The sequence below is a fragment of the Hylobates moloch genome, unplaced genomic scaffold (assembly GCF_009828535.3).
Source record: "Hylobates moloch isolate HMO894 unplaced genomic scaffold, HMol_V3 SCAFFOLD_15, whole genome shotgun sequence".
Classification (NCBI taxonomy): Eukaryota; Metazoa; Chordata; class Mammalia; order Primates; family Hylobatidae; genus Hylobates; species Hylobates moloch.
The window spans coordinates 85,746,599-85,772,512 of record NW_026652290.1 but is presented as its reverse complement, the minus strand read 5'-3'; the positions used below and the strand labels follow the sequence as shown (position 1 = coordinate 85,772,512).

The window sequence follows — 25,914 nt, the reverse complement described above, 5'->3', positions numbered from 1 at the left end:
TAGCACACAAGTTCTTGCATAATGGAACATCAAACCACCTAAACAGTCCCATCTCTAATTAGTCTCATACATTCTCTTCTCTTCAATAATATGGTACAGTTTTTATGTTCTCTAAAATGGCCTCACACTTTCTAACTTCTGTATCTGCTCACATTGTTTTCTCTGCTTGAAATGTACTCCAACTTCCATTTCTGACAAAAATCTATCAATCCTCCCAGATCATCTACATGCCAATGACACAGAACCTTTCTTGAGCTGCTCATCTTCCTGTGAGCTCTTCTACCTTTGAACTCCTAAAGCTCTTTATGTCTTTTAAGTGGATCACAAAAAAATTCCTTCAAACAAGGGATCTCAGCAGGTTATCTGCGAGTCCATTGAAATTTCATGGAAAATTTGAAGACATGCGCATAATGGCATTTTCTCAGAAGACAGTTCATGGTTTATCATCAGAGACCCAGAGAGCAGTAAGATTTGCCCCAACCTCGGCCGGGAGCAGTGGCTCACGCCTGTAATCCCAGCACTTTGGGAGGCCGAGGCGGGCAGATCACGAGGTCAGGAGATCGAGACCATCCTGGCTAACACAGTGAAACCCCATCTCTACTAAAAATACAAAAAATTAGCCGGGCGAGGTGGCGGGCGCCTGTAGTCCCAGCTACTCGGGAGGCTGAGGCAGGAGAATGGGGTGAACCCTGGGGGGCGGAGGCTGCAGTGAGCCGAGATCACGCCATTGCACTCCAGCCTGGGCGACAGCAAGACTGTCTTAAAAAAAAAAAAAAAAAAAAAGATTTGCCCCAACCTCTATCCTCAAAAAAGGTTAAAAATCTTTATGTTAGAGAAAATGTTAGAAAACAAAAGGGGAAGAGAGAAATACGAGGAAGGATGAACAAAGAAGGGACAAGAAAAGTAAGTGAAAGAAAAAAAATCTCAACTGGGGAGATGGCAGTATCTTTAGAAATATGCTAAGGATTCCTACCATAGCACCTGCTGTACCACTGAGCTAACTCCAGCACATCCAGAGCACCTGCTCTCCTCTGCCAGCTAAATAAATAAAAGACTATGAGAAGGCAGGACACAGTGGCTCACGTCTGTAATCCTGGCACTTTTAGGAGGCTGAGGTGGGATGATCACCTGAGGTCAGGAGATTGAGACCAGCCTGGCCAACATGGTGAAATCCTGTCTTTACTAAAAGTACGAAAATTAGCCAAGCATCGTGGCAGGTGGCTGTAATCCCAGCTACTTGGGAGGCTGAGGCAGGAGAGTCAGTTGAACTCGGGAGGGGGAGGTTGCAGTGAGCCAACATTGTGCCACTGCACTCTAGCCTGGGCAACAGAGCGAGACTCCATCTCAAAAAAAAAAAAAAAAAAAAAAGAAAAGAAAAAAAGACTATGAGAAAGTATCAAAGGTCAATTTATCCATTTTGATGCATTACTAAGACTTAAACTTAAGACTGCGAAAGCTCACTGAAATAGTCAAAGCATAAAACTTACTAAAAACTATAACTTGAGGAAAGCTATAAGCTTACTCTGCATTTTACTAATAAATAACTATAAAGAAGCTAAAATGAGTTATTAAAACATTAATCTAAATGATATACTTTAAAAGGGTGAATTTTATGGTATGTGGATTGTACGTCAATAAAGCTGCTATAAAAAATTAAATTTTAAAAGTATCCCTCATTTTTATTATGGTAACATTTCAGATACATTTATCAAATAAAACAATTTTGCTCAAAACAATTTGATCAGAGTATTTAAAAACGAAGAGAGGGTTATTATGTTAAAAATATAATGTATACCTTTATATCTCTGTGCATTTTTCCTTTACTGTGAAGATAGTATAATCCCTGGAGTTTCAAAACAAACAGAAAAATAAACAAGATTTTATCAAAGAGCACTCTTTCGGATTTTATGTGATCAAATGGGTATTATTCTGTGTATTTTATTTAATCTTTACAGGAGATCTAGTAGTAATCATTAACATATTTTAATGAGATCTCTTAAAAAAGATCAAGAAAATGACTAATTTTTCTAAGAAAATTTTCAGTAAATTCTACAAATAGTTTGAAATAACTTTTAAAAAGTATATACCTAATTAGTATCAGTGTTTGAATTCCCATGATAGTGCTTAATTTTCAAGCCTTTCTTTGGTATTAAGAGGAAAATATACAATAACAGATGCATAGTGCTTAAACTTTAGGTTATATCATCACATTTATGCTTTAAGGTGTTTATTTGTAAATATAATTTGAGTTCATTACACAATTTTCAAATGTATTAAAACTCATTTTAAGAGTTTACCAAACTAAAATATTTAGTTCTTACTTTGCTGAACAGGTAATGCACAATAAGTAAAGACTTAGTTTAATGAAAAATGTTATTTCTGAATTAGCACTTGATTTACCTGCAGTGTTTCTCTGCTAACATATGCAATTTGCAGTTCTGACAGAGGTCCAGTTACTGTAAAAGAAGAAAATTAATACTCATAAAATTAGTCAATGCATGTTTTTCAATATGTAATAAAGTTTTGCAAGTTTAAGCAACAGACTTAATATACCTAAACAATTCTACTGAAATGTAAGCTAGGACTACAGGCATGAATTACTGTGCTACGGTGCCTGGCTCCAGTTTTGTTTTTTTTTTTTTTTTTTTTTTTTTGAGACAGGGTCTCATTATGTTGCCCAGGCTGGAGTGTAGTAGTGCAATCACAGCTCACTGCAGCCTCAACCTCCTGGGCTCAAGTGATCCTCCCACCTCAGCCTCTTGAGTGTCTGGGGGCATAGGTGCACGCCACCACATCTGGCTAGTTTATTTTTTATTTTTTGCAGAGGTGGGGTCTCATTATCTTGCCCAGGCTGGTCTTGAATTTCTGGGCTCAAGCAATCTGTCCGCCTCAGCCTCCTGAAGTGCTGGAATTACAGGTGTGAGCCACTGTGCCCAGCCAATTTTTTGCTTTTTAAAAATCTGATTTGCTCATCGTTGTATCTCCAGTGTGCAGAACAGTGCCTGGCACAGAAAAGCAGCCTGATAAATATTTATGGAATGAATGAATGTCTAAAGTAGTCACTGAAATTAATTATATTCTCATTTTTATATATCATTCATCAATATCATCTCTTAAACATCAAAAGAAACGATGTCCAACAGGTTTAGCTAGTTTTTATTAAAGCTTTTTAATTGATGTAGAACATGTATTATGACTAGTTTTAAATCAATACTTTTTATAAAAATATTAGCCAGATAGCTATAAAATTAATATATGTTCACTCTAAAGTTCCAATCAATAGAAAAGTTTGGAAATTAAAGGTCTCTTCTTTATCCAAAATGTTACTCAACAGTAAGCAATACCAACAGTTTGGTCTATAATCTACCAGACTATTTTAAATGGACATTTTATAAACTACATGTATCTCAGAAACACATAGGTGGAATCATATTACAACATACAATTCTGAAACCTACTCTTTTCACTTATGATGAACATCTTTACATCAATATATAGGTCTTAATCTTATAAATAATATTTCCAGTGTGTGCATCTGCTGAGTCCCTCCAGAACTCATGTTGAAACTTAATCTCAAAGAGGCAGGACATTGAGGAGGAGATTAGGTCATGAGTGCTCCTCCCTTGTGAATGAGATTAAGACTCTTAATAAAAGAGACTTCAAGCAGTGTCCACTCTTTTTTGCCCTTCCATCTCTTCTGCCATGTGAGGACACAGTGTTTGTGCACTCTATGAGAAATGGGTCTTTGCCAGACACCAAACCTGTTGGCACCTTGATCTTGCACTTCCCAGCCTCCAGAACTGAGAAATAAATTTCTGTTGTTTATAAATTACTCAGTCTCAGGCATTTTGTTATAGCAGAACAAACAGAGCATCTGTACACTAAAATAGTTTTCTTTTTCCTATTAAATCACTTTAGAATAAAAAGTGGGAGAGACTATTCTAGAAATTGAATTAAATTCCAAAGATAAAAACTTTGGCTAGACAGTAAACTCACATTTACACAAACTTAACAGATTTGTAAACACGTTTAGTTTGGAGTACTTGTGGTATTTTACAATTATGAAAGAGAGAAATCTATTCTGATTAGATTATTTTAAGGACAGGGATGGGTTTAAATGTCTACGGATAAACCATATAACTTATTTCTGTGGCTTCCAAGCCCACACACATTCAGTAAGATAAACCTCCCTGAGATTTCTGTTTCTAGAATATGATAAATAAGATAATCTGAAAACCCTGAAAATAATACTTAGAAGTGAAAGACAAATTTTTTTTCAGAAATAAACTTTTCAATTACTAGCTAACTTTACAAACAGTAAGATACTTTCTCAGGAGACAAAAACAAAAACTGAAATGAAAAACAGAAGGTAAAACTGTGAAAGAATATTCTAGCGGTCTCTTAGGGAAAGGTCAATCTTGGCAAGCTAGGGCTTTAGCACTATCCTCTACATGGGTACAGAAGACAAGGCCCTAGGTCTGCAGAAGAGCTAAAACAAACACCCACATAAAACCAGAACCCTCAGAGGGCTACATCCTCATTAAAGGTGTAGACAAGCACAGAAGATAACTAGGGATTTTGGCTGTCATAGGGATGGAGGAAAAATGTCTCCTCTTAGAATTTGTCACCATAGGGCTCCTTACTCAGGTTGAGCATTCAAATATATATTGGAAACAATGAGGTCACCAGAATCCCAGAAAAAAAAAAAAACAACAACCCAAAAAACAAAAAACAAAATTCTGGAAGGACACACCTTCAAATACCACACAGAATTCCCACTGAAAAACCTCACTAAAGATGATCTCAAAATCCAAAATTATAAAATAAGTGAGAAAATAATTAACCATAAAGATACAACGGGTTGTGGAAAGTTGTTAAAGAACAATATTAAATAAACAAACACAAAAAGCTCAATGGAAAATAGAAAAAAATCCTATTATGTTGGAACAATAAAAGGTTCTACTGTTAGTTCTTCAAAGTAAAAGTAAATAAAAGTTAAAGGGGAAACCTTGCAAGCATTAGGGTTATTAAAAGAACTTCCCCTTCATCAAATAAATTATTCCAGGATATAATACTCTCTCTATATAATGACAATGTGATAAAACAGAGGCAGAAGAGAGAGACACATAGAAAGAAATGGAGGTACATGTCCTATATGACCACGCAAGTATACAACACTATAGACTAGCCAAAGATTATTATACATTGCCATGAAAAGGTTATTTGGTGAAAACATGGGTACAGCCAAAAGAGTGAACACAGAGAAAGATAGGATTTGGGATTTTGCATAAGCATATGAATCCCCAGTATTCATATATGAGAACATCCAGGGTACCTGAAAACTGCCATTTTTTTCCACTGACCCAGTTGCTGACCAGTATAAATAAATCAGTATTGACAAATTCATATTACTTTGTTACTTTTACCAGTTAGGTTAAAATGGAATGGTAAGAATCATGACAACCTATTTCTGTAACTAAATTGGTCTTGCTTCTTAATAAAGAAAGCAGAATCAGACACCTAAGACCAATCATATGGATATATGATGAAATCACTAAACAATCTGAGAATGACTAAAAAAAGGTACGCCTTAAAAACTAAAGATGTGGGTCAGGCGCAGTGGCTCACGCCTGTAATCCCAGCACTTTGGGAGGCCGAGGTGGGCGGATCACGAGGTCAGGAGTTTGAGACTATGCTGGCTAACATGATGAAACCTCGTCTCTACTAAAAAAATACAAAAAATTAGCCGGGTGTGGTGGTGGGCGCCTGTAGTCCCAGCTACTTGGGAGGCTGAGGCAGGAGAATGGCGTGAACCCAGGAGGCAGAGCTTGCAGTGAGCTGAGATCGCGCCACTGCACTCTAGCCTGGGCTACAGAGTGAGACTCCATCTCAAAAACAAAACAAAACAAAACAAAACTAAAGATGTAAAAGAAGGAATGAAAACTGTAAGAATAAGACACAAATGAAAAACTAATGGAGGGAGATGTAAAATAGAATCAAATAATTTCTAGACATGAAAATATATGGTAACCAAAAATAAAATCTAATGGATGTTCTAATACAGCTGTAAAATCAGTAAACTGGAAGATAGATATAAGTATCCCCAGGCTCTCCTGAAGGATAAAAAACTGGTAAATAGGAAATTGAGTTGAAGAGACATGAAGATCTACTGTACATCTAACTAAGATTCTAAAGGAGAGATCGCAGATTGGGGGAGAAAATATTTGAAGAGATAATAATTGATAATTGTCTAGATGTGATAAAAGAAAAAAATTCACAGAGGTAAGCCTTTAAGTCCCAAGCAGAAAAAGTAAAAATAAACCCATTCTTAGGCACCAGAAATTAAGAGAAAAAGACTAAAAGCAATTAGAGAGAAGAACAGATTACCTGCAAAGGATCAATAATTAGACTGACAGAAGCTTCTAATAACTATAGAAGCTAAAAGACAATGGCCCACCTTCTTCAAAATGCTGAAAGAAAATACATGTCAACCTAGAAAATACCTATCTATACCCACTTAAATGATCATCTAATAGTGAGGGTCAAACACCGAGGAAGTTTACCACTAAAATATCGCTGAAAAAACTTCAGGAGGCCGGGCGAGGTGGCTCATGCCTGTAATCCTAGCACTTTGGGAGGCTGAGGTGAGCGGATCACAAGGTCAGGAGTTCGAGACCAGCCTGGCCAATATGGTGAAACTCCATCTCTACTAAAAATATAAAAATTAGCCAGTGTGGTGGCAGGCGCCTGTAGTCCCAGCTACTCAGGAAGCTGAAGCAGGAGAATCACTTGAACCTGGGAGGTGGAGGTTGCAGTGAGCCGAGATTGCGCCACTGCACTCCAGCCTGGGTGACAGAGCAAGACTCCATTTAAAAAAAAAGAAAATTCAGGAAAAGGGAAATTAAACCAATTAGTAAGGGAATCAATAATAGAGAAATTCACCCAAATTCCAACCAAAAAAAAGTGTAATAGCCATTTGAATTTCTAACAAAGAAATTACAAGCTTCTAGAAATACTGTTTGTTTTGTAACGTAAAATAATGCCAGATACCTCTTCATTTTCACTGAACCTTTGAAATCAAAATGCCACAAATAATAAAGTTTCTCAAATATTTATTGAAGAATAACTATACTTAATCAAAAGTATCCTTAAAAAGTAACTTTTCATAAAGCAGAAACCTTCTCATACTCTTTCATCTGGTCTTCAAGGCTCTCCCTATTTGACCCCATGCCCACACCGACAGGAGTGATCACACATGAGTCACGCCTTCATGTTACTGTACCAAGGCTTCATCTCTGAAAATGCACTTCTTTGTCTTTTTATTATTATTATTATTTTGAGACAGAGTCTCGTTCTGTTGCCCAGGCTGTAGTCCAATGGTGCAATCTCGGCTCACTGCAACCTCCACCTCCTAGGTTCAAGCAATTCTCCCGCCGCAGCCTTTGGAGTAGCTGGGATTACAGGCACCCGCCATCATGCCCAGCTAATTTTTGTAGAGACGGGGTTTCACCATGTTGGCCAGGCCAGTCTTGAACTCCTGACCTCAGGTGATCCGCCCGCCTGAGCCTCCCAAAGTGCTGGGATTACGGGCATGAGCCACTGCACCCGGCCCTTCATCGTCTTTTTTCTACCCAGTTTACCTATCTTTTAAAGACCAATGTAAATAGCTACGTAAATAGCTTATTTTCTTTATTAAGCTTTCTAAAATGATTCCAGAAAATCCATCATTTCCTTTTTCCTATTTCAACTGTAATCCCAGTAAAATACTATTATGTCAATCTTTATGTTAAGTAAAACCTATGCCAAGAAGATAAAGTGAAATGAAGTAAAATAGAAACAGTAAAATTCTGACCCAAATAGTCTTACATCTCTGCTTTAGTGTAATTTGCCCCTCAAATTACTTAAGTGGCCCCACACTAGAAAATAGGAGCCCAAATTCTATGAAAAAATGAGAAAAAAGGTCTAAAATATTTTCTCAGAAAATAGACATTAAATAGATATTTTATTTTACATTAATCAAAAGCCTACTCTGCAGTTTGTGACAATAATCCACTAACAGAAACAGAAAAGGAAGAAAAAGAAAACGCTGTTTATTTTACTTTACAAATCTTCTTATATACTCCTTGAAATCCCAGTGAAAAATCATTTTAATCATTTTTGAATCCCTCAGAATCTGGCAGTATCTAAGAGAATAAACATTTAATTGATATTTCCTGAATACATGAGAGCAAAATAAATTATCTTTGTATTACCACGACTCATGTATACACTGGATATTTTACCAGCTTAGCATTAGCCAGCAAAGCCCTTGCATTTTTACTGGTCTGAGTTTAAATTTTTGAAATAACTACAATATGCCTCTTCAGAATTAGCAAATAATTCAAATGCATTTAATTTTCCAACTTATAAAGCAAAGACTCCTCCTTTCTTCCATCTACATCTAAAATATCTTTATATATCCAAACAATATAACGATAAAACATAGCTTGCTTTCCTTAAGATAATGTTGATGTTTTAATATAGTAAATAGCTGTATTTTAAGAAATTCAACCTAATCCCTGTAAAAATACAACTTTGGTCTTACCGTGATAAATATCCTGTAAAGAACCACCTCCACAAAACTCCATGCAAATCCAAAGCTTATCTCGCCTATAAAGAGAAAAGAAGCATGTATCATATTTTCACGATTAAAACCGTCTGTGTGAGGTAACAAGTATTTTAAGGTCGTAAGCTATAACACTGAAAAACAACAAATGCAATGTGTTATCTTTAAAATAACTAATTAATCTTTATGAGTAAATGAATTACTTAATATAATGTGTTACTATAATCCAACCTGAGGTTTTAAACTTATAGTACACCATTTGTTGGATATAAAGCTGTTATCAGGCACATCCAAATAATGAAAATATTTCCCTTTAGTTAAAAACTTCTCCTCCCCAACAGTTTATACATCTACCCAGATTCTTCACAGACAAATGGCAATAAATCTCAAAGTATACTACTTTGATAGCACTCTCATCAACAAAACAGGCAAAATATAAATGTTAGCTTCATATCTACATTCAACAGTGATTTTCCCAAAACAGTCTTAAAATTTATCACTCACTTCTTTAGATAGCACTTCTCTCTCATACTCAAATTATAAGCTATTGTAATCCTATAGCCATAGGAGAAATAATCAGCTGTGATTTATATAGCTCATTCCTTTGTTCAGTCATTCATTATTTAATCTCTTAAAAAGGTACCAGGAAATGTACCATTCATGGTACAGAGATGGAACAGAAAATCTCTGAACTCAGCAAGTTCTAATGCAGAAGAAAGATTCTACCTTAATATATGTCTGTCTCTCTCACCACTGCCTTCTCAGCGTCTAGAAGAATATTCAGCAAATAAATATTTGTTCCATAAATGAATAACTGCATGAGTGACTGAAAGAATACACATATCGAATTAGATTGAGGTCAGGAAAATACGGCCAGCGGACCAAATCTAGCCTGCTGCCTGATTTTGTACACCTCTGCAACTATGAATCGTTTTCCTATTTTAAAATGGTTGGGAATGGTTCTGTTACTTGTAACTAAAATTAATTAATAAAATGGTTGAGAAAATAACAAAAGTATTTCTTGACATATGATTATATGAAATTCAAATTTTAGTGCCAATAAATAAAGTTTCATTGGAACACAGTCATACTCATTTATTTCTATACTGCCTATGGCTGCTTTCACACTAGAACAGAAGAGCTTAGTCATGGTGATAGAGACCATGTAGCCCACAAAGCCTAAAATATTTACTATGTATCCCTTTATAGAAAAAGTCTGCTCACTTGGGTTAGATCATAATTTGATTAATGCATAATCCAGGCATGTATAAACTACTGTGGGAACCCAGAGATGAAAATACCTAGGAAAACGAATGGAAAGTTTTAGGGAGGAGAAAACATTTGAATTGGGTCTTGAAATTAAAGTAGAAATTTACCAGGGAGAGACAGGAAAGGGACCTGTGCAAAAGAATGAAAACTCGAAAGAAATGGACATGTGGGAGACTGTGGGTGATTTAGCGGGAGTTGAAGAAAGACTGCCTGAAGAGACAGTAGCAGGAAATAAACCCAGAACAGGCTGGGTCACACTGTGAAACAATCCTTTGTTTACAAACTTCTCAGTTTAGTTACCTTCCTGTAGATAATCTCTAGTCGGTCCTTGTCTCTCTTAAAATGTGGCATCCAAAAATCAAGTACTAAGAGTCTGAGTGTTACATGAACAATACGTTAAAAAGTGGAGATGCTGAGCCAGGCCCAGTGGCTCACACCTGTAACCCCAGTAACTCAGGAGGCTGAGGGAAGAGGATTTCTTGAGGTCAACAGTTTGAGACCAGCCTGGGCAACACAGTGAGACTCTCATCTCTTAAAAAACAAACAAAAAAAGTTAGCCAGGAGAAGTGGTGCATACCTGTAGTCCCATCTACTCAGGAGGCTGAGGCGGGGTGGGGCATATTATCTGAGCCCAGGAGTTCAAAGTTATAGTGAGCTATGATAGTGCTACCACACTCTGGCCTGGGTGACAGACCAAGATCTGAATCTTAAAAAAAAAACAAAAAAGCAGAGATGCTTTTATCAGCCATAGGTCACATATGGTTGGTAGTAGTAGAATTAGCTGGACCTAAGACATGAGCTGACTTGACCATAGTGGACAAGGTAGCATACAAAAAGACAGCACAAGCTATCAGAGTGCAGAGGTCAACCAACTTAAGTGTATAAAGTAACAAGGTATCATGGTTCTAGAAGACAATGCTAAAAAGAGGGGGCCAGGCACAGGGGCTCACGCCTGTAATTCCAGCACTTTGGGAGGCCGAGGCGGGCAGATCACGAGGACAGGAGAGCGAGACCATCCTGGCTAACATGGTGAAACCCCGTCTCTACTAAAAATACAAAAAGAAATTAGCCGGGCGTGGTGGTGGTGGGCGCCTGTAGTCCCAGCTACTCGGGAGACTGAGGCAGGAGAATGGCGTGAACCCGGGAGGCGGAGCTCGCAGTAAGCAGAGATCACGCCACTGCACTCCAGCCTGGGCGACAGAGCTAGACTCCGTCTCAAAAAAAAAAAACAGTGAAGCCCAAAATAAATCTGAAGCCATCCAGGATCTGCAATTCACAGGTGGTCCACATAACAATGAAATTGAAGCATACAGCTGATATAAAAATTTGTTTTAATTTCTAATATGGTAAATACCAATAGGTATAAACTACATAAATATGTGCCAGCTGACCAGTGGCCTGGTATTAAGAACTTTCAGAATGGATGTCTGAGACTGGCAGATGTGTGGTCTTTCTAATCCCCCAGAGAATGTAACCACTGTCTCCTTTATTTGATCACTGTATTTCTATTAACTTAGCTGAAAGCTATCGTTAACTTCTCAGCAACTACGTTAAACTGCTAGTTTACTGTTTGTAGCTAATCAAAACCTCTAGATCTTTATAAAACAAAAGACAGACTAGTTCTCTCTCCAGCTTCATATTTGTCTATCTGGTTCAACGAAACTAAGCATAGGACTTTTTTCTTATTTGTTAAATCTTATACTTAAAAAAAAAAAAATAGTAGTTTTGATTCATTTCCCTTTGTTTCTGACAGGTGTCTTATTAGCTCTCCCAGCATATCACTTTAAAATACTTCGGCAAAGAAAGCATCACACACATTGCATTAGGTTTAATCCACACCCTTGGGGCAGCGAGCTAACTTTTTAAAGTATCCTAATTGGAAATACACCTCTCCACTCCTGCTCCCAACCCCCACAATCCAGAAGCAGTTGGTTAGCATCTGAAAGAACCTAAATCAGGAGTCTACCCTCCAGAGGTAGCAATTGTAAGAACTTGGCTTATAAACTATTTTAATCTGCACTAGTGGGTTTACTAATGAGCTTAAGTAATATTACAAATATTTTAAAACATGAAAGACACTCTATGTAGATTACTTAGAATTACCATTTGGCACTTTTCCGCCTCTGCCTGAGCTATAAAGACTCTGGCAAGTCAACAATATCTGGAATGCTGCTTAGGCTCCAATTTGGATATATCTAGAACGCAGGATTCCATAGCCTGATCTCTCTAGGTTAGTTGAATCCTTCCTCTAGAAGAGTGACTGGTTCTCAAAGTGTGATCTGGGGGTCCCATGAGAGTCCCCGAGACATTTTCAGAGGGCCACCAAGGTCAAAACCATTTTAATAACACTAAGAAATTATTTGCTCTTTACATTCTCTTTCTCTCATGAGAGTACAGTGGAGTTTTCCAGAGACTACAGGAAGTGTGAAAATAATGTCATCCCTGACAGTTACTGGAATACGAGCTTATGTTGTATTCTTGAGTTTTAAAAATGTCTCAGCTTTAATTTCTAATATGGTAAATATCAATAGATATAATTCATATAAAACAAAAGCTCTCTTGTGGTACTCAGTAATTTTTAAGAGTATAAAATAAAGGGGTTCTATGACCAAAACATTTGAGAACCATAGCTCTAAAATATCTTCACATCTGCCACAAGTGAATCTTTCATGCTAAATGCCAACCTAGAGTTCTTAAGATGCAGGCAACTAGGACTTCACACAGCTTACAAAAAACAGGTTGAATGACTGTTTTGGAGTCTGCTTAGAATTAACAGAATAACATGTAAACTGCTTAGTAAAGGACCTGGAATATAGCACAATAAATGTAAGCTGTTTTCTACTCCTTTTGTTATAATTTATATTGTAGTGTACAAGTCATCTTAATTTAAGTGTAGTGTAACTTAAATTAACTTGTAGTGTAGTGTAGTATAACTTAAATTAACTTGTAAATTAACTTACAGATGTTTAAGTCATCTTAAATTGCTCCTGGAACTCGGTGAAAGTATAAATAAATAAATAAATTTTTTTTTTTAAGGAAAAAAATTAAGAGAGATGGGATTGATCAGGCATATCTTCTTACTAAAGTCATGTTAATCACAACTTCTTTCTTATAAGTGGTCACTAATTATCTGATTAATAATTTATCCTAGAGCTTTGCTAGTGACAGATGAGTGATATCAACTTTAATAGTCTGTACTTTCTAGAAACCAACTTTTCCCTTCATTTACAAACTGTTCATTGTTGATCTCTAATCTCTGATACCTCTTCTGTTTGTCAACACTCATTGATAATGGACTATCATCACATTTGCTGAACTTTCAATATGAGATATAATTTATATAAATCTAAAAGTGTCTAAAAATTTAAGGTGTCTAGCTGCTCTATAATTATCTATGCACCACCTTCTGTTTCAATTCCATCTTAATAGTGTTTTTCCTAGCCCTTCCAGTCTGAAAACAATTTTCCTTGCTAGAGAAAATGAATGCAGGAAATGAGTTCTCGCTTTTTACATATTTCAATATGACACTACCTTCTACTTGAAGTTGGTCTATTCTCTTTTCTCCCTTTGCTTAAATATACAATTTTCTATTCATCCTACGTAAAATGACTTTCCAGCTTACAGGCAGAAAAAAAAATCAAGACCATATAGTAATACTTTACTTTTTAAGATGCCTAAAATACTTTACTTTTATAATATTCTATTTAGTTAAAGTCTAGTATTATCTAAAAGCTTGAGTAGTCAGCGTATTAGAGAAATGACTTTCATCTGTCCCATGAATATCTTTCTTATAATGACAAATCTACATTTGCCTTTGGTCATTCACTAAGCCATATGCCTAATAGGAAAGGACTTCAGTCAATCAGACCATTTTATGCAGGTCAATTATAAAATCTTTGTCCCTAGGTATCTGAACTGAAATAAAATTAACCACTTAGGCAAAAATTCAATGTATCAGTATTAATGTCCTAACTCAACAAATCCTCAGAATTCTTTTTTCTCATTTCGTAAAATTATCTATCTTACAAGAAACAGAAAAGTAAGAAGAGGGGGAAAAGTTAACTATTTTGATGTCTACCAGAGCATACAGGGACCAAACTTCTAAAAGCTATTTTATGGTTCTGAAATTCTTATAATTCCTAAAACACACTTTTTAATCTTCCCACATTTTGTAACACATCACAGACTTAAAACTGACCAAACTAAGTATAATTTATATAATTTTCTCAAATATAGCATAATTTAAACAGCAAAATAAAATGTGACCAAGACCACTGAGGATCAGCAACTCTCTAATACCTGCCTGAAGCTGGCACACCGAGTCATCCTCCCTGGGAGAGGATGGGTAGCTATCCTGTACACTGCAGTCCCTTGATTCCTGTACTGTACTGAGTTGTTGTCTTGCTGACCAAAACAATGGCTATTCCACCATATTCAGCAAAATAATTCAACCTTAATCATCAACGAGAAAAGTAGAAAGTTTAGTAACTGCTAGATGTTTTAATATAAATAACTTCTTTAATGTGAAGAAAATTTTTAAACTTCTTTGGTTGATTTAAAAATTACTAATAAGCAAAAATTATTGCATTCCAAATTTATTTATAGGTAACCCAGACCATCTTCTTTCCCTTTAATAAGGAGGGGTAAGGATGCTGTACCCAGGGGATACAGGCTGATCTATTTCTCTATAATTATACCTAATAATCCCCCAGTGTTCAGCATAATATTTCCAAAGGGTGCGCCACTGAACATCAATCCTACATGATATATGCTTCCAGAAAGAAACCACTGTATAGCTAAATCAGTTTTTTAAAATATCACAGTCTTTTCTTGGAAATTAGCAAGGCCACTGGTATATTAAAGGCTCTGAGAAATCCTGTAGTGAGAAGGCAGTTGGAGAGAGACAGGAGGGAGAAGGGAAGAGATGGGAGAGGTAACAAAATGGAAGGACGAAGGGTACCACAAAGAAGATAAAGTGGGAAGAGGTGGAGAAAGGGAAAAAAGAGGAGAAGGGGGATGGGGAGAGTTGAGAGGGGGAGGAGATGGAGGAGAAAGAAAAAGAAGAAATAAAACTTCTAATTCTGCTTAATTTACTATTTACCCAGATTATTTTTTCAATACACCCATTTTTTTTTTTTTTTTTTTTTTTTTACAAAATACATATTTGCATCCCTCAGAACTAATGATCTATAGAAAATATCCTAGCAATACTGGTAAAGGAAGGTATCTGTAACTTCACCAAAGTTTTTTTGCTTAGAGCAGTGGTTCTTAACTGGGAGTGACTGTGTCCCCCAAGGAACATTTGGCAAAGCCTGGATACATTTTTGGTTGTCACAACTGGGGGAAAGGGTGCTACTAGTAACTAACAGAGGACAGGGGTACTAATATTAACAACTATCCTACAATGCACAGGACTACTTCCCACAACAAGAAAGTATCTGGCCTCAAGTGTTGATAGTGCCAAAGGTGAGAAACCCTGGCTTAAACAAATAACAAATTAACATCAACTTTCAGATATATTCCTAATTCCTTTCAAAAACAGAGAAGAGGACATTAACAGAAAACCGATGAAATCTGAATAAGTATACTGAGTTTAGCTAATAGTATCGCACCAATGTTAATATCGTAGTTGTGAAAAGTGTGCCATGGTTGCGTAAGATGTAAACATCAGAGAAAGCTGAGTGAAGGAAATACAGAGAACTCTGTACTATTTGCAACTTTTCGTAAATGTAAAATATTCCTAAATTAGAAAGTTCCCTTTTTTAAAAGCAAGAGTAGCTGGGTATAAAGTGACTTAACTGTAATCTTTATTCTCATATTCTAAGTATTAAAAAGATATTCATAAATATATTTCGAGTTAAGATCCAGTTGTTTCCCTTCTTAGCACTGTCTCTGGCTCTAGAAAAAAATTTTCCCAGTTTTATATAACTCAAGAGACCAACATCTCTTTCCTGGATTACTGTAATAAATACACCATAATTAGTTTAACTAAATTGCTTGTTTTAATTCCCTCCACCCTAGGTCCATCCTCCACAGAATATACTAACTCTGTTAAAATCTTTCAGCAAGTATGCTCAGTCCCTATATGTCCTAATTAAGGCATAAAAGATTCATTTTTGCCCATATCTCCACAACCTTATCTACTCCAACTACACTTGGCCCTCTGGAGGCCACAGGTCCAGCACCTGTGGGGTTCAACCAATCGCAGGTTCACCTAACCGGAGACTGAAAATTTTCAGAGGGGAAAAAATAAAAATAATACAACAATAAAAATAACACAAATTAATAAAGTATTACACTATTTACATAGCATTTACACTGTGTTAGGTATCATATGTCACCTAGAGATAATTTTAAATTGGAGGATGTGCACAGCTATGTCACTTTATATAAGGGACTTGAGCATTCATGGGTTTTGGTACCTACTGGGGTTCTGGAACCAATCCCTGTACATACTGAGAAGTAACTATGTACCCCTTTTCCCTCTCAGGCTCTAATGTGAGACCAGTAGCTGTCTCCTGAATATGTCATGGTTTTTCATGCGTGTGTTCCCTTTGCCAAAAATTCCAATTTTCTATACACATAAATATCTACCAATCTTTTAACACCCAATATTTGGGAATTACATCATTCACAGGGCTTTCTCTGATTCCCCTACATCGACAAAAATCAGACAGTCTATCATCCTTAGCACTTCTGTGCCTTACTTCTACATTACTACTGTATCCAGCATATTATGTTAGGATTATTTGCTCATGCCTACTTCTCCTGTTAGATTATAAGCTCCTTAAAGGTAAGGATTAGGTTTTAGATATCTTCGTATCTGTGGAAATCAACACTGCACTCTACATGCTAAGAAATAATGTATAAACACTTTGTAAACGGTGGTGATTTACATATTTAAGTTGTTATTGAGGTAAAGTATGCTCATCTAAACTAGTACTCTGTACTTCAAAGGTTTATTTATTTTACTTTAGTTTTGAGACAGAGTCTCGCTCTGTCACTCAGGCTGGAGTGCAGTGGAGCGATCTTGGCTCACTGCAATCTCTGCCTCTCGGGTTCAAGCGATTCTCCTGCTTCAGCCTCCCTAGTAGCTGGGACTACAGGCATGTGCCACCATGCCCAGCTAATCTGTTGTATTTTTAATAGAGATGGGAGTTTTGCCATGTTGGCCAGGCTAATCTCAAACTCCTGACCTCAGATGATCCACCTGCCTCAGCCTCCCAAATTGCTGGGATTACAGGCATGAGCCACTGCACCCAGCCCAAAGGTTTAAAATATCTATTCTAAATAGTTTTTACTGTATGGATCAAATCTTCTACTGGCTTATTGTTTAAGGAGCATTTGTTGGCCAGACACAGTGGCTCACGAGGTCAGGAGTTTGAGACCAGCCTGGCCAATATGGTAAGACCCTGTCTCTACTAAAAATACACAAATTAGCTGGGTGTGGTGGCACGCGCCTGTAATCCCAGCTACTCGGGAGGCTGAGGCAGAAGAATCTCTAGAACTCGGGAGGTGGAGGTTGCAGTGAGCCGAGATCCTGCCACTGCACTGCAGCCTGGGCAACAGAGCCAGACTCTGTCTCAGAAAAAAAAAATAAAGGCGCATTTATTGTTTTTCCCCCTAAGTTTTATTGAGTTCAAGCTTGAGAGGAATGTCTCCATTTTCTTAACTTATTCTTAAGTGATATGCTGGGCTAAGGAATGCTTAGAAGGAATCTGAAATTAATTTAAACTCATCTTTAGTTTAAAAGAAGTAATAGTTAAACTCCAAAAGAATTGTAAAGAGTAAGTCTATGATGATTTAATTCTGTTGTTTTATAAACACACAAACCTAAATATTCAGACACAAATACACACCAAACCAGGACTATTTAAAATTTTTAAATGTTAAAGATTTGTCTATCTAGTTTTTATTGTAGGTATATTAATGTTATTGAACAGTGGAGTAGGAAAGGCCTTGTTAAGAAGAATGCCAGGTATTCTGCTTTATAGAAGCTCAGTTTCAGTATTTCTTCAGAAGTGAGCACAGCTACCCTGATAAAAAATGGACTTTTGAAACTTAATTATATGCTAGTCATCTAAGAAAATTCATAGGGTAAGTCTGATTCTCTGAGGGGGAAATTTATCAACGGTCAAACTACATTTGCTCAGTTTCCTTAACTTTTTGTCTAAATTTGTTATACAGGTTGTAATAGCAACAACATGGAAGAACGTTGCAATGAACAGTATATATTTTACGGGGTTTGTATCAAGTTCAAACAAGATCCTCCTTTGTGAAGTCATTCAGTAATGAGAAAGAATTCAAGAAATCATGTTCCCTCTGAGACTAAATCTGGCCTTTCTGGGCTAAGCAATTCGGTATGCCAAAAAAGACATCAGACTAGCTACCTGTAAAGCCAGGTTTAAATCCCAGTGCCACTAATGAGAAGTTGGATAGACTAAATAAGTCATTTATCCACCACTCCATTTTCTCATCTATAACCAAGAGTGGGCCGTATGACAACATCTCTTAGTCCCTTACAGCTCTAACATCCTACAAGTCTAATCATTAGGATTCCCTACTCCAACCTTGGCCAAGCCTGAACTTCAATTAGGGAATAAGGGAAGAATCTCTGCAGAAAAAAAGAGCAAGAGAGAGATAAAATTAATTGCTATCCTACATTATACTACTATTTACCTTCATATCACTTTGATCAGCTATACCCTTTCACAGAATAAAACATTAAATTCAGTGTTTCTTAATATTAGATTATACAACACTAAAAAGAACATAGTTTTACTGAAAAAAATGATCCTACTTTTGTCTGTTTTACTTTGGTTTCTGGGTAATTTTGCTTTTTGTATTTGGAATGAAGCAAAATCATAAAATAAAAAAACTCAGATGTTAAATTCTCTCAAGAATCTTATTTGTAAAATGGAAATAATTTCTATCACAGTTATACTGCTATCCAGGTTGCTGAAAGATCAAATGAGGCACTAAAATAATGATACTTTTAAAAAGTCAAGAAGTAGTAGCAGTAGCAGCAGCAGCAACAGTAAGTAGTAGTAGCAGCGGCAAATACCTATTGAGCATTTATTACATTTTAAGCACTGTTCTTAGTATTTCACATGTAGTTACCCAGGAAGTACTCACAGCTATCCTGTCATGTAGATATTATTATCATCTCTGTTTTATAGATGAGGAAACAAAGGCACAAACTGGTTAAATAATTGATTAATAAGTGATAGAACCAGGTCTCAGACCAGACAATCTGTCTTCAGAACTTAACCTCTTAACTACCAAAGATACGATTTGTCTCTGGCAAAAAGATCATGCTCATTTTACCATAACAAGAGTGCCACATAAATGAGTGGGGTTATCCTGGAATAACAGGTTAGATTTTGGATGGTTCCACAGTTCTGGAAGATTCAGATCATGTTTGAGAGATACTCTTAGATCAATGTCCCTGGTGAAAAAAAATGCTCATTTAAAGACCAGCTTGCCCTTGGGGGAAAAAAACCTTTGTAATACTTCTCCTAGTTGAGCCTAGTAGGTAGGTCATTTTGTTAGGACCAAAAGCAGTAAAACAAATTGTTTTGAAGTGGTGCTTTTAATTGTATTAGCAGCAATCAGTTATTTGTATCGTGAACTTCAATGGTTTTAAGAGAATATTTCTTTGAACTTATACAGTAACTGCCTGTGCTGAGTAGGCTTCCTAACATACAAACTGATGGAGAAACTGTTTGTGTTAGGTTGCTGTTTCAATCACTCACCATATAAGTAGTTTTAAATTGGCTGCTAAAGAACCCATTTAAAATGTGTAACAGCCACTGACCTGGGGGTAGTACCTATCCCTATGTGAAAAGGGTTAGTTAATTCCCTGAAGTCTCTGTAAAACCCACACCTCAGCCGGGCACGGTGGCTCACTCCTGTAATCCCAGCACTTTGGGAGGCCAAGGAGGGTGGATCACCTGAGGTCAGTAGTTCGAGACCTGACTGACCAACATGGTGAAACCCCGTCTCTACTAAAAATAAAAAATTACCGAGATGGGTGGATCACGAGGTCAGGAGATCGAGACCATCCTGGCTAACACGGTGAAACACCGTCTCCACTAAAAACACAAAAAAAAGGCCGGGCGCGGTGGCTCACGCGTGTAATCCCAGCACTTTGGGAGGCCGAGGTGGGTGGATCACGAGGTCAGGAGATTGAGATCATCCTGGCTAACACAGTGAAACCCCGTATCTACTAAAAATACAAAAAATTAGCCGGGTGTGGTGGCAGACACCTGTAGTCCCAGCTACTCGGAAAGTGAGGCAGGAGAATGGCGTGAACCCGGGAGGTGGAGCCTGCAGTGAGCTGAGATCGCGCCACTGCACTCCAGCCTGGGTGACACAGCGAGATCCCATCTCAAAAAAAAAAAAAAAAAAAATTTAGCTGTGCGTGGTGGTGCGTGCCTATTGTCCTAGCTACTTGGGAAGATGAGGCAGGAGAATCTCTTGAACCCGGGAAGTGGAGGTTGCAGTGAGCCGATATCGCACCACTGCACTCCAGTCCAGGAGCTTGCAGTGAGCTGAGATCGTGCCACTGCACTCCAGCCTGGGCAACAGAGTGAGACTCTGTCTCAAACAAACAAACAAACAAAAACAAAAAAAACCCCACACTTCTACCTTAACCAAGGTGGGGCGATCAAAGCTGTACAAGAGTGGTTACAACCATGAACAGCAGGTCCAGTTGGTTTTTCAAAAACTGGAAAGATGACAGGGCAGAATACCCTAGTCTTTTCTATCTGTTGTGCCCAAAAGAGAAGAGAAAAAGTGCTTTGTACCTGGATCATATGAAAATGGGAACCTGCAATAAGTTACAGCATGTTGGATGTTGCTAAAGTATGCTGAAGAAAAACTGAAGAGTTTTTTTAATACATAGGGAAGGCCAGGCAGGGTGACTCACACCTATAATTTCAGCATTTTGGGAGGCCAAGGCAGGTGGATCATTTGAGCTCAGGAATTTGAGACCAGCCTGGGCAACACAGTGAGATCCCCGTCTCTATAAAAAATACAAAAATTAGGCCAGGTGCGGAGGCTCACACCTGTAATCCTGGCACCATGGGAGGCTGAGGCAGGCAGATCACGAGGTCAGGAGATCAAGACCATCGTGGCCAACATGATGAAACCCCATCTCTACTAAAACACAAAAAATTAGCTAGGCATGGTGCCATGTGCCTGCAGTCCCAGCTACTCAGGAGGCTGAGGCAGGGGAATCACTTGAACCTGGGAGGTGGAAGTTGCAGTGAGCCAAGATCACGCCACTGCACTCCAGCCTAGCGACAGAGCAAGACTCCGTCTCAAAAAAAAAAAAAAAAAAAAAAAAAGCTGGGTGTGGTGGTATGTACCTGTGGTCCCAGCTATTCATGAGGCTGAGGTGGGAGGATCACCAGAGCCTAGGGAGGTCAAGGCTACAGTGAACCATGATCACACCACAGCACTCCAGCCCGGGTGACAGAGTGAGACCCTGTCCCGCCCCCCCCACCCCCCCAAAAAAGAAAGGAAAAAAATAGTAAAATATTATCTAATCTTCCCTTGGAGGAAGCTTAAAAACAACTAGGTCACCAGTGATCAACTCACAGCTGCATGTAGACGTGAATGGAAAACAAGATTTGACCCTAAGGTGATCGCCTATGCAATATAACCTAGGAACCTGGCCTGGGTCTGGCTACCTAAACAAAATAAGAGAAAGGAAATTCACAGTCCTAAATTCACAGTCCTAAGTTCACCTTAGGACCTCAAAAAATAAGTTAACTGAGATGATTATAGTTCCTAGCTCTTTGGACAAAATGAAGGAAAGGGATAAGGTAATATAGTACTCTTAGACCAGAAGCACAAAATTAAAAAAAAATTTCTGATAAACACATAACTGGAAGAGATGCTCCTGACTCTACACGGACCTAAGCCCAGAAGAAAGGGGCAAGAGAATGGCATATTTAGATCGCTAGTCCACCACTGGAAGACTAACCATAAGGTTTTTACTTGCCAGCATTTTCACTAAAAGCACATCTAGAATTCTCAAGTCATACGACTGTAATATTGGTTACAGAATTAACATAGGTCCTAAGTAAAAATTCCATTTGTATGAAAATATCCTATCTTCAAAGCATGAAGAAAAACTACAAAACATGGTATTAAAACTAACTTTATTTTGTTTAATGTATTAGGTGATGAAATCATTATTGCTTTTCAAAAGGGAAACAAACAATATACCTGAGATAGCTTCCAAAATAAGCAACAATATTTGGGTGTTTACAGTCTTTCATCATAATAATTTCTTGCTGCACAACTGCAAAGTCTTCTCCTAGAATAAAAAACAAGCATGTTGAATATTTAGAGGTAAGTTTCAAAATGCTCATTTATTTCAAAACACAATAAAATAATTATACCTATTAATAAGTATAACATAATTAATGAGTTATAAATAAAACATAGCTAATAAGTTAATGCTATTACTTTTAATGACAATTTCAGTCCTGACTTGAGAGAAAATATAGCATAGTGATTAAAAGCATGAACTCTGGTCCCAGACTTTCTGAATGAAAATCCTAACTCTGTTCCTCACTAAGCTGTGTGAGCTTGGGTAAATTATTTGACTTCTCTGTGCCAATTCCATCCTCAGTAAAATAACAATAGCCTATCTCATAGGAATGTTGTAAGGGTTAAATGAGCCAATACATGTAAAATGCTTAGAACACAGTGCCTGGCATGGAGCATGCTTTATACAAGTATTTGCTATTATTATTATTATGCCTTGGACATAATCATCGGTATAATCCATCAATAGGAAATGTAAATTACTTTCTCCTTTATTTCCAAATTACATTTAATATAATTTTAGCACAAAGAAGTAATTCTTTTTTAAGTTATGGTAGGAACCCTTATATACCAAGTGTGTCAAATTTATCTCCACAGGCTGTTTGTAGAGCTGAGAGGCCTACACTTAAGCAGTACTGGATTACCAGATGGCCCACATTCACAGGCTTATCCTGTATTTCGGTGCCTTGTTCCAACTGTGTTATAATCAGAATGGGATTGTATTTTAGCCTGGTCAGACTATTAGCAAATAATCTCTCTCCTACTGCCTCCTTGTCCAAATTCTCTAAAATAAGATCTGGCAATCCTATAGCAGTGTCACATGCTGTGGCTCCTGAATGAACACTTGTCATGGAGAGAAACAGAACTGCAGTGAATGCAAATGTGGTGAACCAGAGACTATGCAGAAAGAGAACAAATGGAAGTGCTTACTCTGAAATAAAAGTAGCTTTGTATTACTAATTCAGCTTTTAAAGTATTATACACTATGAATAGCCCGATTAAATGTAAATTAGTAGCAAAGTAAAAAAACAGAAGGCTTCCCCAATTACTGCTCAAATCATAAGTATGAGGTCATTGTGGTAAGCCCTGACATTTCTGGCCCTTGGCATTTTGCTACTGCAAATGTAACTGAGACTTGAAACAGCCCAACCATGAACCACGTGAACCCAATATCAAAATCCACCTTACTGTCCCAGTTACAAGGAAAGAAATAATGGAGAAGAGACAGTTGTTACATTGGGTTCTTGATTTCTGCGTTGATGTGAGCACAAAATCACACATCTCCAAAGACATAATTTTTAGGCTTTCAAAAATTTGGAAGATTATTGAACTATGATCTTATTACTTTACTTCCCACCATTAAGGATTCCTGATTTTCTGTATATTAGAAGAAATCGAAATTAGGAATAATAAAGCCAAAATAAGACTAACACCAATTTTTACAGGTATACTAGGTACTTTGGAAGTTCTGGACTTTTAGTTTCTCACTCAACCCAAAATTATACTTTTAGTCAATCTAGTGAAAGAGTCGCATACAATCAAAGTTGATCTAGTCAGAATGAACCCAAGACTTTAGTTTGATGGTTGAAAGACAAAAGCTCTCTTTCTGGGGGTAGCCCTGAGAGTTATTAGTAGTCATGATACAACCTCAAAGAGAGTCAGCCTTAGGATAAAGTTAACATGTGGAAAGCATTGAGGAGAAACAGGTAAAAGGAAGCATACTGAGCTATTACAGCAAGCCTCACCTGTCTCTGTAATTTTCAGATATACCTGTACATGACCAATAAACGCTGTGTATTGTTTAAGCCACTTCAGCTGGGGTTTCTGTTACAGATAACTATAAGCATCGTAACTTCTACATTGATCTTTGTATTGAGCACTTTTATTATACTACACTGATGTCTGCATGTCTATGCCTTCACTAGAATACAAAGTCCTCTAGGATAGGATTATGTCTTCATCATCTTTGTACCCCTAGTACCTAAGATGTGATCAATAAAGAACTGTTGACTGAATGAATCTACAGCACCACATAATTCATTTCTATGATGACTGTAAATCCAGAATATCAGCTTTTGGTTTAATTTCATCCAATTGTTAGCATGTTTTACATAATTAATTGCCTATATATTATTCCTTTTATTTCTACTAAAACGTATTAGTGGCTTTAGGTTTTCAACTGCAGCTTTCCCATGAAATACTACTGATCCAAAGTGTATCATTTTATACTATTAAGTCAACTCTATGTGATTGTGAGAATGGTCAAATTAAATTCAACATTTTTTGTGGGAAAAAAATCCGAAGAAAAATTCCACATACTCAATTTTTAAAGGTAAATAAAAAATGTAGATTTGGGTAAGAAAAAAGTAGAGTTTAATACATTAATAATCCAAAGGATTTAAAGAACTTTGTTCAAGGCTCATGAGAAATACATTATAAAGATAGGGCTCCTATCACGAGTAGAGCAGCAGGGGGTAATTGCCCCCATGATTCAATTACCTCCCACTGGGTCCCCCCACAACACATGGGGATTATGGGAACTACAATTCAAGATGAGATATGGGTGGTGACACAACCAAACTACATCATCCCACTCCTGGCCCCTCCCAAATCTCATGTCCTCACATTTCAAATCACAATCATGTCTTTCCAACAGTCCCCAAAGTCTTAGTTCACTCCAGCATCAACCCAAAAGTCCAAGTCCAAAGTCTCATCTGAGACAAGGCAAGTCTCTTCTACCTACGAGCCTGTAAAATCAAAAGCAAGTGAGTTACTTTCTAGATACAATGGGGGTACAGGCACTGGGTAAATACAGCTGTTCCAATGGGAGAAACTGGCCAAAACAAAGGGACTACATGCCCCTTGCAAGTCTGAAATCCAACAGAGTAGTCATTAAATCTTAAAGTTCCAAAATGACCTCTTTTGACTCCATGTCTCACATCCAGGTCATGCTGATAACGAGAGGTGGACTCCCATGGCCTTGGGCAGCTCCACCCCTGTAGCTTTGCAGGGTACAGCTCCCCTCCTGGCTGCTTTCACAGGCTGGTATTGTCTGCAGCTTTTCCAGGCGCACAGTGCAAGCTGTCAGTGGATCTACCATTCTGAGGTCCGGAGGACAGTGACCATCTTCTCACAGTTCCACTAGGCAGTGCCACAGTGGGAACTTTGTGTGGGGGCTCCAACTCCATGTTTCCCTTCTGCACTACCCTAGCAGAACGATGAGGGCTCCACTCTTGCAGCAAACTTCTGTCTGGACATCCAGGTATTTCCACATATCCTTTTAAATCTAGCCAGAGGATCTCAAACCTCAATTCTTGGTTTCTGTGTACCTGTGGGCTCAATACCACGTGGAAGCTGCCAGGCTTGGGGCTTGCACCCTCTGAGGCAATGGCCTGAGCTGTACGTTGGCCCCTTTTAGCCACAGATGGAGCGGCTAGGATGCAGAGCACCAAATCCCTAGGCTGCACACAGCAGGGGGAGCCCTGGGCCTGACCCACAATACCATTTTTTCCTCCTAAGCCTCCGGGGCTGTGATGGGAGGGGCTGCTGCAAAAGTCTCTGAAATGCCCTGGAGACATGTTCCCCTTGTCTTAGTGATTAGCATTTGGCTGCTTGTTACTTATGTAAATTGCTGCAGCAGGTTTTAATTTCTCCTGAGGAAAATGGGATTTTCTTTTCTATCGCATTGTTGGGCTGCA

The 25,914-nt window shown here is 37.7% G+C and overlaps 1 protein-coding gene across 7 annotated transcripts in view; it reads right to left on the bottom strand.

The window, feature by feature from the left end:
• The window catches only part of MAP4K3 (mitogen-activated protein kinase kinase kinase kinase 3), a 191,195-nt gene that overhangs the window by 88,638 nt on the left and 76,643 nt on the right, over positions 1-25,914 (bottom strand). For 4 of the 7 annotated variants that reach the window (XR_009210009.1, XM_032177925.2, XM_032177926.2 and 1 more), the window contains exons 3-6: positions 22,112-22,202; positions 8,585-8,649; positions 2,401-2,456; positions 1,796-1,843 (exon numbers count right to left, since the gene is read on the bottom strand). Coding sequence is in view for 4 of the 7 variants with exons in the window: in XM_032177925.2 (XP_032033816.1) it covers positions 1,796-1,843; positions 2,401-2,456; positions 8,585-8,649; positions 22,112-22,202 (260 nt within the window). In the remaining 3 variants the exon portion in view is untranslated. Of the gene's footprint in view, positions 1-1,795; positions 1,846-2,400; positions 2,457-8,584; positions 8,650-22,111; positions 22,203-25,914 lie in introns of those variants that run through there. The other 3 variants (XM_058428714.1, XM_058428716.1, XM_058428715.1) reach the window with 3 other exon arrangements.